The 16,083-nt window shown below is 38.1% G+C and overlaps 1 protein-coding gene and 1 long non-coding RNA gene across 2 annotated transcripts; one reads left to right on the top strand and one right to left on the bottom strand.

Moving 5' to 3' along the window:
* The first annotated feature begins 10,127 nt into the window (after positions 1 to 10,127).
* On the top strand, positions 10,128 to 14,509 carry LOC136969110 (sperm-associated antigen 6-like). Its single transcript, XM_067263211.1, has 11 exons — positions 10,128 to 10,271; positions 10,864 to 10,959; positions 11,023 to 11,189; positions 11,251 to 11,467; positions 11,533 to 11,744; positions 11,808 to 11,984; positions 12,053 to 12,205; positions 13,057 to 13,248; positions 13,593 to 13,709; positions 13,779 to 13,924; positions 13,994 to 14,509. Exons 1-11 carry the CDS (start codon positions 10,214 to 10,216, stop codon positions 14,130 to 14,132), a joined length of 1,674 nt encoding a protein of 557 aa, XP_067119312.1. The 5' UTR covers positions 10,128 to 10,213; the 3' UTR covers positions 14,133 to 14,509.
* Positions 13,547 to 14,819, bottom strand: LOC136969111 (uncharacterized). Its single transcript, XR_010879763.1, has 3 exons — positions 14,316 to 14,819; positions 13,765 to 13,932; positions 13,547 to 13,679 (listed from the first exon to the last, which is right to left on the bottom strand). It is a non-coding gene; the product is annotated as an uncharacterized lncRNA (long non-coding RNA).
* Between the last annotated feature and the right edge of the window lie 1,264 nt (positions 14,820 to 16,083).

The following is a 16,083-nucleotide window of genomic DNA, read 5'->3' as shown; positions in this document are numbered from 1 at the left end:
CCTCGTTGCGAAGGTAAGCATCGCTTGATTCTCGCATGTACAGGAGCAGCCGATATTCGCAGTGCAGCATTTCAGAACATTTCTAAGCGATTTCAATGTGTTTGTCGTAATTTTGCAGGCCCCATGCAAAAGGAACCGGCTCCATCTGAGAGGTTCGGATTCATCTACTGCTGCGAAAAACTGAAAGAAAAGAAAACAGTTCGTCGACAGACAGGCGGCACCATCCAGAGGGCCATGTGCACCGGTAGCCTGTCATGTACCAACAACACATTCTTTGAACGGGCAAAACTTTCAGCGCAAGAAGTATGATATTACAGTCAATTGCCGATTTCTGTAATTTGATCGTGCAGATTACGATGACGTATGTATAACAGATGTGTTTTGTTTGTATTTTACAGGTGCTGACTTTGGTCTATTCGTGGGTCATGCAGCTGCCGGTCACCATTGCCGCGGAGCAATGCCGCGTGGCCCTCATGACAGAGGTAGATTGGTACAACTTCTGCCAGGAAGTTGCAAAAGTTTTCATCTCCCATGCTCAGAACATCCAGCTTGGCAATGAAGGATTGCACGTTGAGGTGACCATCAACCCACATTGCTGAAGTTGCCGAAATCTGTCTATATTAATGTTATTTTTTCTTTCTTTCAGATCGATGAGACCTTCACCCGGAGGCAAAAATACAACCGCAGCCGCATAGGTGTAGGCACCCAAATTACATTATTTGGTGCCTACTGTCGAGAAACACGAGAGCTGATGTACTGGCATGTAAGTAGTAGCGAAACATTACTTCCTTTTATTGTTTAGTTATCGTGAAAGACACATTGTCCGGCACACATTGGCGCATTTCAGACATGTTATAATTTTTCGTATTGTTGCAGGTGGACAACAAAAGCAGAAGTGTTCTGTGGAGCCACATGCTCAGATACATCGCTCCTGGTTCCATCATTGTTTCCGACAGCACAACCCAGTATCGTGGTTGTGCAGCTTTTTTGGGCTTCTCTGGACATAAGATCGTCAACCACAGCCGGCGGGGCCCAGGGAGGTAAGAAGCATGAAACTGGGCTATGTGCTAATTGAAAGAAATGAACAGGCGTTATGGAGAAGTGCCATTTATCTGTTTTTTTTTTGTAGATTCGTGGACATGGATGATCCCGAGGCCCATACTCAGAACATTGAGTGCAGAAATCGCTGGCTGAAAAAGTCCATAAAGTCGCTCCACACGGACAGGAGCCTGCAAAGCTATACCTGCACGTACGTGTACAGGACGCGGTTCCTGTCCCAGTGGCCAACAACATCGGCCAAATTCCGGCAGTTTCTATGGGACATCGTGGTCGTCTACCCGGGCCCCGGTTGCCAGGGTCTCAACTCCAGACGATTGGTGTGCCTGTGGATCAACATCTGCCGCCAGACGTGCCCTATTTCGATGTTCCCGTGCACGAGGGCAACGAAGAGGAACGGCAGGGGAATGACGACCGCCCAGTGAATAGTGCAGCCTGTGTATAGTGCGCACGACCGAAGGATACTTCTTTGTGGATGTGAAACCTGGATTATGTGATTTTTTCAGACAACATCAGGTGCCACCACCACCACCACCTTCGTCATCGATCCCCAGGACCTAGCTGAGGCGAGGACCAGCGGCCTCACCCCGTCCTCACCTACAGAACATCAGGAACAGGCTAGGCGTCGCCAAGTAGCAAGAGGAGGACGTTGCGCGAGAAGCAAGAAGAGACGCTGTTAAAAGTGAGTGCAGAATCTGTTTTCTTGCCCTTTTCTATCAGTAGTTAGAATGTGTTAGAGATAGCGAAATAGAAGCAGTGCGATCGGGTTTAGATCGAAGCGGAATAGAAGACATCTGATGTTCGAAAAGCATTGCTCTTTGCAGCTTTGAGTGTTAACGCAAGGAAAAGTTTTTACGCCGAGGATTTCGTTTAAGGATTGCCCAATGTGGTGCAAATGGCATGGGTGCCTAATCTCAACATTTACATTATTTGTACAACGTCAGGCAAGCCTTTTAACCAACAAAAAAAATGCCCAGTGAACAGTAAAGCTTGTGTGTGCGTGTGTGTATATAGTGCGCGTGACCGAAGGATGCTTGTATGCGAAACCTGGATTATATGCGATTGTTCAGACACCATCTTCGTCGTCGTCGAACTCTGGGACATAGCCGAGGAGGAGGCGGCGACTTCACCCCGTTCTACACAAGATCGGAAACAGGCTAGACGTCGTCATGTAGCAAGAGGAGGAGACTCTGTTGAAGGTGAGTACAGGATCTGTTTTCTTGGCCTTTTCAATAGTTAGAGCGTGTTAGAGATAGCTCGAAATAGAAGAAGCGCACTCTGTTTACGTAGGAGCAGCGTCGGAGAAAGCGTTGCCTAGTCTTGTTAATCGGGCTTTTCTATGGCCTTTGCTGACGACTATCGTTAGAATAGGGCTTGCTGCCTGTTAAACACGCAACAGGCTTAGCGGAGAGAGCGGCACGAGTCCTGACGGCACTCCCCGGAAGTGGTAGTCGAGAGGTGGCACCCTCGTGTTTAGGGGGTTTTTAAGAGTCTCTAGTCAGTTGTAACAGAAAGCGTTCAAAACGCGATTTTTAGTTGTACTTGTGAAAATTTTCACTTTTAAATTTTACCCCATTTTTGAAGGTCTCGAAAAGTTCACATATAGTCATTTTGGGGGGGAGCCTGTATCTCGCGAAGGGTCGCCCGTACACCCATGGTTTATTAGACTTTTTTTGTTCCTATTAATATGCTCTACAGCCCTGTTAAGGTCCCAACCCCCTCACACACATCTAGAATTGTGCCAATACGAAAATTTAAAAAAACTTGCCAAGAAATATTTAGTAATCTTCAGCTCAACTTATATTTGTGAACAAACTTTTGGTAGCATTTACCAGAATAGCTACTACAAGTATAGAGCCAGATATTAAGAAAATAATAGGCGATGCAAAGCGCCTCATCACGTCACATTAGCTTTTTTTTTTCTTTCTTTTTGTTAATTTGTCGTACTAAATTACTTACATTTATTCATAAGCAAATTCCATAATAAAATTTTATATTTCGTTTGGCTCGGGAGCAAAAACTGTTGGTCACCCCTGCCCTAAACTGCTCAAGTGCCACGAAAAGACTTCAAAGTTGCAAATTTTAGAAATCATTTTAAGACTCGAAAGTTAATAGGGAATCATTTCACCCTTTGCACGGTGGAGGTTCTTAAAATGAACTTAAACAATTAAGAAGATAAAAGTTAAAAAAATTAGCAACTCACCACTTCCACGAGAATGTTACAACACAGACGAGTGTCCCGCGAAAAAACGACTGTCTAACAGCGACACCTGCCAATTATGCCGTGATCGTTTGGAAAAATCTTTTGCAAAATTCTTAATAATATCGTAATTTATTAGAAACTTATAAATTAATTGCCGCCATTATTCTCTTAAAATTAATTTAAAACAAATTTCCTCGTAATAAGTGTTTAATTTTCAATTGTTATTTTAATTTTTCTCTCTTCACCTTTTTTTTTTTTTTTTTTGTAACTCTTTCCGCCCTGTGGGCACTAAGAGGGCCTCTTATAGCAAGCCCATTATGGGTTCGGCCAGGCCCACAATGGGGCGGCCGGGTGGTGAGGGACGGGGACAGACATATCCGGACGGACCACCCCCCGAAAAATTCCTGGGGATTTCTCGACCCGTCCGGATTCGATCCCGGGTCCCCCAGGGCGGTAGGCTGCTAACCTTGACCGCTCGGCCATCCGGCCGCCTCTCTTCACCTTATATGCGCCATAAGCGTCTTTACCAGGACATATGGTTCTTTTTTTTAAAAACTCTTTCCGCCCTGTAGACACTAAAAGAATCACTTTTAGCAAGCTCGTTATGGATTCGGCCAGGCCCACAATGGAGCGATCGGATGGTGAGGAACGGGGCAGACATATCCGGTCGGACCACCCCGAAAAATGCCTGGGGATTTTCGACCCGTCTCGGATTCGATTCGGGGTCATCCAGAGCGGTAGGCTGCTGCCTTGACCGCTCGGACAACCGTCATATTGTCTAGATAATTGGCAAGCGCCAAATCCGACAGAGGGCGCTCAAGATGGCTGCCGAAACAGGTAAGGAATCGACCATGTTTGTTCAATGCCTGAGCCGATTCAGTTTCCATCGGTGACGACTACTGCGATGACCAAATGGAGAACAAATCATTGAATTTACGTCAAATTCTAGACTGTATTGGCGACAGGAAACGTTGTCTTGTAGAAGGTGAAGCCGTTTTGTATGCTGGACACATCGTATTTTGTGGATTAAACTCTAACAACAACACTGAAAGTTCATATTGTTGCTTTAGTGCTACAATCTCAGATATTGTCGTTTTAATACATCTCAATTACGGGGAGAATGCACGTACAAAGCGGGGCTGTCTGGTTTTCGTAAACATGTGATAGCCGAGCATAATACTAAAATGAAAACATAAAACGTAAATTATATTTTCAATTAAGAATATTTTTAAAAATTTGACTGGAAAGTTATCTCGACATACGTATATGAAAATAGAAAATTTACCTATTTTCTTTCCGATCTGCGTACAAAAACAATTTTTCGACAGGCATGTCCATTTACAAAAAAAATTAGACATTTTTTTTTCTTTTTATGTGGACGGCTTCAGATTTTCAAAAAAATAATTTTCAAATTTGAATTGGAATATTACCGCTACGTCATGACTACATAAGAATTATTATTTAAAAATAAAATAAAAGACTATCGTGTGTAGAATTAAAACACTTCTCACCTGTTAACGTGTAACAGGTGAGAAGTGTTTCAATATAAAAACATAACTATTATGATAAATAAAACTATGTTCAGTGTTGTTGTTAGAGTTTAATCCACAAAATACGATGTGTCCAGCATCCAAAACGGTTTCACCTTCTACAAGCAATGTTTCCTGTCGGTTCCTTACCTGTTTCGGCAGCCATTTTGAGCGCCCTCTGTCGGATTTGGCGCTTGTCAATATTATTTTGGAAAATGTACTTAGGACAGTTAGAGAAAACATAGGGCTGAAGACTAAAACCTCCTCTCACTTACAGCCATTACAGGTAAAGGGGACATAATGTTTGCTAGGGGGACTGCTCGGCTTTTTTCTTTAATGAGTACCGCTTTGCAATTTCGAAAACAAATTATAAAATACAGTACTACAGAATTGCAGTATAACATCTTATATAAAGTATTATTTCTTCTATTTTATGAAATTTACCTGAATACAAACTACATTTTAGTTTTAAAAAATTTTTCAAATTATACAAAACAGAGTATCTAAAGTTAGGTGACCAGACGTCCCGGATTGTGCGGGACTGTCCCGGATTTGGGTTGTTAGTCCCGCATTGAACACCGTCCCGGAAAGTGTCCAGCATTTGGTCGTGTAACATTTTCAACATGTTCGAAAGTGTCAAGAGCACAAAGTTGTCGTTTTCTTTTACTACTAGTGGCTCGGGCGTCCCTTAGTGGACGTTCTAGCAGCAAGGGTGTCATTCCATGGTATAAATAATAAATTCATATCAATAATTTAATAATAAATTCCTATTGCAATAATAATATACTGAATTTATTAGTAATTTAAATAATATCTAGGGGCGCCCCTAGTGGCCGTTTTAGGTATATCATGACAGATATACAAACTGTGCCATCAAGTTGTGAAAGAGTGGTCTCCGTTGCAGCTCATCGATGGTGACCAGACCCTGAACACTGGGAAGTTCGATCGTGGGTTCGCGCCGCGACTCGGACAGGCTGGCTGCTAGGAGTTTTCGGGTTTTCTCCTAGCCAATAACGACTGAATAGGAGGCCAGTTCCCCATAAAAGTCCTGCCGGAAGGCACTATTTCCCGCGCGCGTTTAGGCCGTTCGATATACGGCTAGCTCTTCGGTCGCGTAGCGATCATATACACACGTCTAGTCGGAGAAAGAGCCTTTATGAGCTAAAATCTCCATATCAAACACCTGTAAAAGATAAAGTTGTGAAAAAAAACAATTTTTTTTCTATAAAGAGTTATTTTTAAGTTCATTTATGCATTTATGTATTTATATATATTTTTACTAAATTATTTATTAATGAAGTAGTTTTTATTGGGTGCGTTTACTTTTTGCTAGCTTCCAAGCTCGCCGTGCTGACACCTAGTTCAGCCTGACGTCATACTAGCACTCTCGTAGAAGTATACACAGTAATGGCGGCTTCCGGATTAGTGTCAGCGGCTGTAGCGATAATTTCACAACTACAGTCGCTAGATTCGGAGTCTGAAGACGATGATCTCGCATAATTTACATCTATAATGAAGTCCTCTGTTATCAAAATAGAATTTATGATATAAAATTATACACTTTTAGGAATTTTACCGGAATCCATTTTTACTTACCTTCCACCATCTGACGACAAACGTCTTCATTAACCCGTAGATTAACTTCTTTTCCATCCGGTAAAGTAACCGTAACATCGTACATAGACGCCGCCATCTTTGAACAAACGCCAAGCTCGTTGTAAATTCTCCGAGCACGCCGAGCGCGCTAGGAATGCTAGCAATGACGTCACAGGTGCGAAAAGTATACGCCATACTCATTGGTAGCTAACGAAAAGTATACAGAGTGAGCGCGCTAGGGGCGAGATCGGAGCTAAAAGTATACGCACGCATTATTATATATATGTATGTTGGAGGTCCACCCCATTTTTAGCTCTCACAACACTGAAGCGTCCCGCATTTTGACCTAACATATCTGGTCACTTTAATCTAAAGTCAACAATCGGTCTTACTTTTTCACCATCTTTATATGTTTTTAGTTAAATGTTTATAATTTTGGTGTTCTACTACTCTCGGTGTTTCGTATAAATTGTTTTATTTCTCTCTATTATTTTTCTCTAATCCTTCGTTTCCCTTTTATTTCTGAGATGTATAGTTCTTTATTTAATAATTTTGTATAGTTACATATTAAATCCAATTTTGGTATTACGTCTACTATGTCCCATTGGCTAGACCCATTCAAATCTAATCCTTCATACAAGATTTCTTTGATTTCATTTGGTATAAGTAAATTAACTATTGTTTATACATACATACATATTAGTGATGTAACGAATAGTATATTCGGCCTCAGCCGAATACCGAATATTCGGCCAGGAGCGTGACCGAATACCGAATATTCGGCCAGAAGCGTGGCCGAATGGCCGAATATTCGGCCAAACTATTCGGCTTGATTAACGCACATATAAAAATTAGCGCGCAAACCTCATTATGCAAGGATCGCGCACCCTGCTCTCTATTGGCCCGATGTCACTCGATTTTTTCTTCCAGGTAGGTCTAAATTATTTAAATGTATTAATTAAATTATAATTATTAAAGTTAATATGAGATTGAGCCTAACGTCTACCTCTAGTGCCAAATTGGTTTATAATTTATGTAATAGCTGTAAATAGCCCGATATGATTCGGCAGTTGTTGGTATTTAGATGTAAGTTATAACTTATAAGTTATTTTATTTGCAATCGATCTTTTTAACTCTTTAATTAAGCAGTAAAATTTTATTTTTACTACGTATTTGTAGACTGAATAGTACCCTAAGGATATATACATACTTTAGTGGGGACATATGGTCTAGTTTCTCTCCAGATGTGAAACAGTTCAAGTATATTATTGGGGGGTTTCTATTTGTGAAGTTTTGTGATATTTTGTTGCTATTGTTTTTGTCAATATTTTTAAAATTAACATGATTTCAAATGTTATCTTTTGCATATAATGAGAAATGCTCATTCTTTGCTTTATATATAAAATAAATTATATAGTAGTTACTCATCTTCTAGAAATAAATAATTATTTCATTAAATACGATAAGTTTCAATAAAACGTTTCGTAAATCATTTTAAAATATCGTAAAAAAGATTAAAATATACAAGAATACGAATATAACATAATTAACTAAACAATAACACTATTGCCCGATACATTCTAACCTACACGCCATCAATGCCATAAGATATCGGGCTAGATAAAGGCTATATTATTATTTAATTACGAAATAATTTACTAGAGTTAGACGCTATTTCTTATTAACTTTAATAATTATAATTTAATGTTTAGCATTAATAAAAGTTTCCAAAATGATTAATTTACTGTGTTTTTGTTATTTCTTACTCCTGTTTTTAGGTTTTTTTTTTTTTTTTTTTTTTAACTCTTTCCGCCCTGTGGGCACTAAGAGGGCCTCTTTTAGTAGGCCCATTATGGGTTCGGCCAGGCCCACAATGGGGCGACCGGGTGGTGAGGGACGGGGCCCGACATATCCGAACGGACCACCCCCCGAAAAATTCCTGGGGATTATTCGACCCGTTCGGATTCGAACCCGGGTCCCCCAGAGCGGTAGGCTGCCACCTTTACCGCTCGGCCATCCGGCCGTCCCTGTTTTTAGGTATTCGGTATTCGGCCGAATAGTGATTAAATATTCGGTATTCGGCCGAATAGCGAAAAATAGGCCGAATAGGCCGAATACTGGGTAGTAACCGAATATTCGTTACATCACTAATACATATATATATATATATATATATATATATATATAATATATTAAGAAAGAAACGCAATATATGAGTTAAAAACGAGAAAAAATTATATATTTAAAAAGAATTTCAAATGTTTACAGCTGACACTGGCCGTGCTCGAGCAAAACTTTGGCCGCAAAGCGATTACAGCGCTCTAAGTGGCAGGAATATTTATTACTACGTTTTCGTAATATTGCAGCTATTGGAAGCTGTGGGACTAGAGTAGTTAACAATTCCGCTTCTAATGCACTTTGTCTAAAGCAGTTTTAAAACCCACAGGTACCGGAAAGGACGTTCATGTCCAACGTCATAATAGTTAGTTATGACGTTGAAGAAACGTCAAGAAACATTTAAAACACCCACGTGTAAAGATTACTAACTCTAGCAACCTGTTAAATCACGCAAATTTGCGACCGCACGCCTGTCATACAGATACAGGTAAATTGATAGCTATCGGAACCTTGATTCACATGTAGACGCGACCACTTACATTCGGCCATTGTCCCACACACTTTACATGGATAACTTTCGCCTCTAATAACTCAACTCATGATAATTTCAAAATTCTGGCGTCACCGTGACGTTGGCCTTGCCGAGTTGCATATAAGTAGAGCATCGATTATCCGACCCCCGATTAACCGACTTATCGGTTAACCGACCGCGTTCTAGTTGGCAAATTCAAATGTCCGCTAGTGATGTGGCGCTACAATATTTGGTTATGTCTTGGCTACTTTAATATTATTTTTGTTAAATTTTTGCATGTTTTAGCTGGCAGCACTGGTTCGACCATGAAAGAGAGGCTAGTATTTAAACCAGGCCTAATACACTATACTAATAATGTATTTTTTCATACTTTTCGGTTATCCGACCAACCCCAGTCCCCAATTAAGTCGAATAATCGATACTCTACTGTATTTGCAAAAATACCATGTTTAGTACGCGTGCGGTTGCGTTAACCGGATGGTGGGGGACCGGGATCCTACATATTCGGAACAGACCAATCTCGTGAAATTCCTGGGGTTTTTCGATCCGTCCGGGTTTGATTCCGGTCGCCCCAGGAAATTTTCATCTGTGATTTGTCTCGGATATATCGGTCTTACCACTCGGCAGCCTTCATTAAAGGCCTGGCTTAAAATATGGCTAATTTTTTTAATTATAGATTACAAATTTAATGCATTTTATTCTAAAGCACGATAACATTTTTAAATCAAGAACAATCCCTAAAAATATGCAAATACTTGCTTCCCATTGTTTTTAAGTTTTCACGTTCTCACTATTCGTGTTTTACGTGACTAAGCACATAGAATACAGCCATTATTTTCAAGAATATAAAAATCTTTTAAAAAGTCTTTTGTGTGTATATGTGTACCTTAAAAAGGACTGTTTATACAATCATTGGTTTTGAAAATCCACAAATAGTTGATTTTCCTATAGAATGTTCTCCCGAAGGCACCCTCTTTGTAGATCGCCATATATTGCGTTGCCTTATCTCATCAATCTCATCTTTATTTGTTGAAAATGTTTGCTTTTAATAATTATAATTAATTTAACAATTGCCAATAAATTCAATAAAACAATAATTAAAACTCATATTATTATTGTTGTTGTTGTTAAATGATAACTACAAAAGGACAGAATTGATTTTGTTTTATCAAAGAGCCAATGAACACAGAAGAAATAGTATTTGATACTGGATCCGGCCTTCAACAGGTGTCACCTGGTAGGATTCAAAAAAACTAAGTTGTCGAATTTCATAGATTTGAAGAAGTTAAATTATGTTAATTTAACTTCTTCAAATCTATGAAATTCGAAAACTTAGTTTGCCAAGATGGCAAAGACTACAGCATGACAGACTGGGGACTCGAGTTTGAGTTGGAGGATCCAGAAAATGTCTTGTGTGGGTTGGCTTGGATATGGTGGACCCCGTACTCATCACTCGGATATCTGAATATAGCAATGACCAAACCATAGTGAGCATGTAAAAAGGCCTAACATGAGAAAATAATGAAAAATAAATAAAAATTTTCGACTATTTTTGCCTTGTGAGCATTAAAATGGCCTATTAATCATAGCAATCACGGATTCGGCCACAATAGGAGGACTAGTGTGAGGGATGGGGCCAGACATATCCGGAACAGACTATCTCGAAAAATTTCAGAGTTTTATTTATCTGCTCGGATTAGATCCGGGGTTCTCCAGAGCAATGGGCCGGCTCTTTAAATTAACCACCTCGACCATCCGGTGGTCGAATTTGATATAGGCACTATCTGTAATTAAGGAAAATAATTTTTAATTATTTTACGCCATTTCAGTATTCGAAACATATCAGAAGGCTCGTCTGCAATTTGCTCAATCAGTTGCTGATCTTGCATCCAAGCCAACAGCCAACGAAGGGCTAAAAACAGGAGGTAAGCACGATTTTCGAAAAGAATCCTTCGCGTAAATTTATTCAACTTACGAATTCATTTTAGGGGCAGTAACGTTATTGTGCTCCTTGATATTCGATGTGGTACCTGCAGTTCAGCGAACTGCTCTCTTAGCTTTAGGAAGATTGTCCTGCAACAATATAGAAATTGCAGAAGAAATTGTAAAGAGGAACCTGTTGCCTCTTCTGATAGACAGACTCAGAAAAGAAAATGTAAGTTTGGGCAGATTTAAATTGAATTTATGCATTGAAACATGTGAAAATATTTTTGCAGACGAATTTATGCGGCGATAGACTCATTGACAAGCAACTTTATAAAAGTTCTGCAGCTTTCGTACTTAGATCGATTGCTAAACACAATAAAACATTAGCAGAAGCCATAATCGAAAAGGATGGCCTCGAAGCCATAAAAGTTTGCATCAAAGAATCAGATCCACTGATCAAAGAATCTGCAATTTGGACTATAGCAAACGTTGCCAAGCACTCAGAAGGTTAAATCAACTTAATTACGAGTTGATTTGATTAAGATCAATTTATGAAATGTCTGTTTTTGCAGATCTAGCATGGATTGTGGTATCTGAAGATCTTGGATTTATTCCGATGCTGATAATTTCCTTATCAGAATACGATTTGCGTATTGTTCGAGTGGCAATTTCTGCCATTTATGAGATCTCTAAACACTCAGAACCTCTATGTCAAATACTAATGCTGCACAATGTGGTGCCAGTAATTGATCGCTTACTTGATTGTGAAGATATTAAGTTAAAGGTTGGTTCCTCTTGTATTCCTACGTTGCTACGGTTAATACTAATGTGTTAAATTTAACAATAGCGTTTGCTTATACCAACACTGACCCAATTAAGTCGGCATAGTGATGAATTAGCTGTTAAAATAGCTACCGAGTCACGTTCTATTGAAATTGCAATTAGAGAGTTATCGCATGAAGATCCTGGATGTCGTCGCAATTGTGCAGTCTATCTCTTGGAGTGTGTCAATCATACTGATGAAGTATGTTGATTTATATTATCTAATTTGTTAATCAGAATGTCTATTTTCTTGACTAATGTCTGTTATAGTTGACGCAGAGAACGATACAAGCTGGTAGCATAACAAAGATGGTGGAATATATACAGACTCATCAATGTGAAGATCGCATTCCTGGTGTGATGTTTCTGGGCAATTTGGCTACCAAGAGTGACGATATGGCTAATGCTGTCATATTTGAGCAGGTAAAATGTAGATATTTTGCAATCAACCATCATCAGTATGTACTGTACAATAACTTACTGTGATTGACAGTAAGTTATTGCTTTACGATAGAAATCTATAGTAGATAAGGCAACGGAACATACGGGCGATTTGTCAAGGGAGAAATGCCATCTGGAAGGACTTTTATAGGGCACTGGCCTCCTAGGTATTAGATGTATGAAGGAAATCTGCAAACCCATGTGGCCGTGAGTCGCATACCCGCGACCATTAGTACTCCACGATTTTATCTATTAGGCCACTGGTGGACGACAGAAATCTATAAAATACCTCACAATTATTTACAAATTCATAAAAATTGACTGAAACACAGTTCTTTCTATCTTCTCTCTCTCTATGACCTCTTGTGGGCATCAATATCCATCGTGGATGATATCCCCGAGAGATAAAACGGCGCCTTAACCGTCTCTTGCATCCGACCTAATTACTAGCACAGTGTGGGTTCGACTTTAGTAAAAAAAAATTAACATACTCTAAATATTAGTTAAGACATCCCTTCTCATTTTGACTCGAAGAATATAGGCCCTATCCTGTAACTTATTCTCTTTTATGATATACAATATACATATCTTCCGGATGGTAAGACATAAGTCTACGGCCGTAGAAAGCCTAGGTTAAAATCCCCATAACTGTCATAAACAACTTGAATTGGATGTCATTCTCACCACCCATTTATACTGATAGATCCATAGAACGTGACGACGTTCTATGGATCTCTCAGTATAAATGGGTGGTGAGAATGACATACAATGCGTTTGCTGAGGTTACGCAAAAACAAAGAAATTTAATTTTAAATACTTATGTTACCGTATAGGGAATAATTGCACTTTGTACTTCACTGGATACGGATACAAATTCTGAAGTCAGAGAAATTGCAGCGTGGACTTTGGGATATCTTGGCAGTTACAGTCCCAGTCACGCCAAAGCATTAAGTGAAGAAGATGCTGTAACTTTATTAGCTGTTCTTGCACTGAAACCGGATACACCCATCGAACTAAAGACCAAAGTAAGTGGTTTAATAACTCTTTTACAATCAATTTCTCCGATGTTATGTATGTAACAGAAGAAAATATTGGAACCGTGTCAAATTTGACCCTCCGGGTGTTTTGCAAGACTTGGCATTTTGAGTTCCCCTGAAACTCACTTCTACCATCCTACTTTACCTTTTTGCGGTTTTGTAATTAATAACATAAAAGTTATTTTTGAAAATTAAATCTCCTAACAGATAGCGCCACACATGATTTTGACTTTGTGTTAATGTGTGTTTGTGCTAAACATATTTTTTGCCGGGAAAGTTATGCAACTCGCTAGAAATCTTTTTATTTACTCAAAATAATTTCTGCATTACAGTGTATGAAATCCTTAAAAATGGTCTTGGAGCAATGCATGGATCTCGAAACCTTGGACATAATCCTTGCCGACGCACCTAACGACATTCTAAACATGATATTAAACCAATATATCAAAGTATTTTATTTATAAATATGAAATTTGTGTGTAAAATCTCTAAAATTAACGTTACCTTTCAACTTGTAGATCTTGAAAATAGATGGTAAAGCTAGAAGTAGATTTATTACATCCGGCTCGTTCAGAAGAGTTCAACAATTGGCTCCGAAACCGGGTTCGGAAACTGCCAAGGCCATACGATCCATTAATTATTGTTTTCCTCCCGAAGTGATCCAGTGAGTTACTTAAAAGAATGACTCAATTTTTATATTTTAATATATAAAAAAAATTACTTTCTCTTTCAGATATTACACAAGTGGCTACTTTGAAGATCTGTTAAAAGAAGTCGAAAATTTTCAACCTCCTCCCGATCATCACTTAAATTCTCATGAAAATCGCAGAAGATCTGAAGGAGGAGATAATTCGGACGTTATATCGGAGTAAATTTTCACGTCTCTATCAAAATTTCGTCAAAATTCTTTAATGGCACCCCCATTAAATTCTTATAGGATTTGAATGTTAAAAGAGAAAATCGCATTTACAGATGAGAAAGTAGAATTTATGAATTATTTAGTAGAAAATTAAAAAAAATAAAATAAATCTACGTGCTGTTATTGATAGACCTACATTTAATTTGCCATATTTATTTTCGTGACATGTAACAAGGTTTAAACATGTTGCAAGTGACCCTAAATCTCTAGCAGCTGGGTGAAAACAACACTCAGACAATTAAAAATAATTGCTTCTCTAAATTAACGCTTCAGATTTCCTTTCTGCTGAGTAAAAATAAAGAATTTTTCACACAAATTCTGGATTTAAAAAGAATAACTTCGTCACAAATTCCTCTCCTGAGTACATTTCGAATCTGTGTCAAGTTTGTCACGTGAAATAAGAGAAAAGAACAGAGAATGGCAGCACGAAATTTAATTTGATACGTAAAATTACATTTAAAACAATGAGTTAATTGTAGTAAATACCCATTCGGTGTATTGTTAGATTGCCATTATTACGGGGTTCCCATTTCTTAGAAAGAAACGTTACTCCAGTTCACAAATTTCCATTAATTGAGTTATTAACTAAATATTCTTATAAGCATACGAATTGGTGTACAGTAATTCAAATCTGGATATAGCGCCCATATTTGTTCGCCTCCTAAGTTGGTACTGAATCGAGTTTGCAATGTGGATCCTTTGCCATATAAAATCCTACCTTTGTAATTCGGATATAACGAAGGATGCTACTGTTTTATAACTATGAGGAAGAACCGTTCACCAACATTGATTGGCGCTATATCGAGGTTTGGCTGTATGTTTCAAATTTTAAATAACCGAAACTAATAGCTGGAAAGGAGCCGATTACCATTTACAGTTTATATATTAAATAATTAGTATTTCTTTTATGTAATAAATCGTGATGTAGACTAAACCCTAAGGTAATTTATATCTTGTTTTATGGTTTTGCTGTGGTCAACTCTATAGCCTACACCCAAAGTTTTCCTTATACATTAAAGAATAATCGTCTTTCGATCTACAATTACCTATAAATTCGAGCAATTAATAGAGAAAATATTAGAATTTTCCCTTCGTTGTACAAGAGTTGCATAGAAACTAGCAATATGAAAGCGAGGAAATTATGACCTGAAATTTTTAAATTTAGCTTTTAATGGAGTGTTAAGTATTAGAAAATTTTGACCTAATTCTTTTATGTCTCACCTCTACTCATTCGTTTTATCCCTCTCTGATCTATTTATTATTTTCAGTACTTCGACTATAAAATTCGAAGAAATTTATTAAAAAAAAAAAAAAAAATTATATACATTATCTTAAAACATTTTTAGAATCACTTCCTTCGATTTTTATTGCTTATGTCGACTTTATAGGCAATTAAATTCGAAAATATAAAAATAAACAATGTTAATTAAGACATTTTAATGGTAATTATGTGAATATTTACAGAATATTCGGCGTTATTCGTGAAAAAATGGCAATTTCACATGCTTTTACAGGAACTTGCATAGGAAGTAAGCGCTCTACAACTTGTTAAATAAGTTTTAAATGCAGAAATTTGTTAACTTGTAACTAATTCTAAGCTTATGGACCCAAAAAGCAATTAATTGTCGAACCTCATAACAACGGACACTGATAGGGACATAAAAAATGGCCGTTTGATACATTTTTGCTCCAAAATAAAAAGTGGCCGTTTTATAGAGGTGTCCGCTGTTGGGAGGTGGCCATTATTAGAAGTTCGAGTGTATTTAAATGAAATTAGATGGTAATTTAGCTTAAAAAATATATATTTTTTTATTATAATTGACATTTAAATCACGTGTTATTTAGAAATTTACAAGTGGAATCAGCCACGTGTTTTACGAAATCGACGATTTAAAACACGTGTC

The sequence above is a fragment of the Centruroides vittatus genome, unplaced genomic scaffold (assembly GCF_030686945.1).
Source record: "Centruroides vittatus isolate TY-2023 unplaced genomic scaffold, ASM3068694v2 contig_17, whole genome shotgun sequence".
NCBI classification, from domain to species: domain Eukaryota; kingdom Metazoa; phylum Arthropoda; class Arachnida; order Scorpiones; family Buthidae; genus Centruroides; species Centruroides vittatus.
This window is presented reverse-complemented; position numbering and strand designations above follow the sequence as displayed.

Coding starts and splice junctions, on each gene's coding strand:
- LOC136969110 (XM_067263211.1), top strand. CDS start 10,214: ATGAACACAGAAGAAATAGTATTTGATACTGGATCCGGCCTTCAACAG. Junction 11,745..11,807: donor GTGAAGATATTAAGTTAAAG/GTTGGTTCCTCT, acceptor ATTTAACAATAG/CGTTTGCTTATACCAACACT. Junction 13,249..13,592: donor CCATCGAACTAAAGACCAAA/GTAAGTGGTTTA, acceptor TCTGCATTACAG/TGTATGAAATCCTTAAAAAT.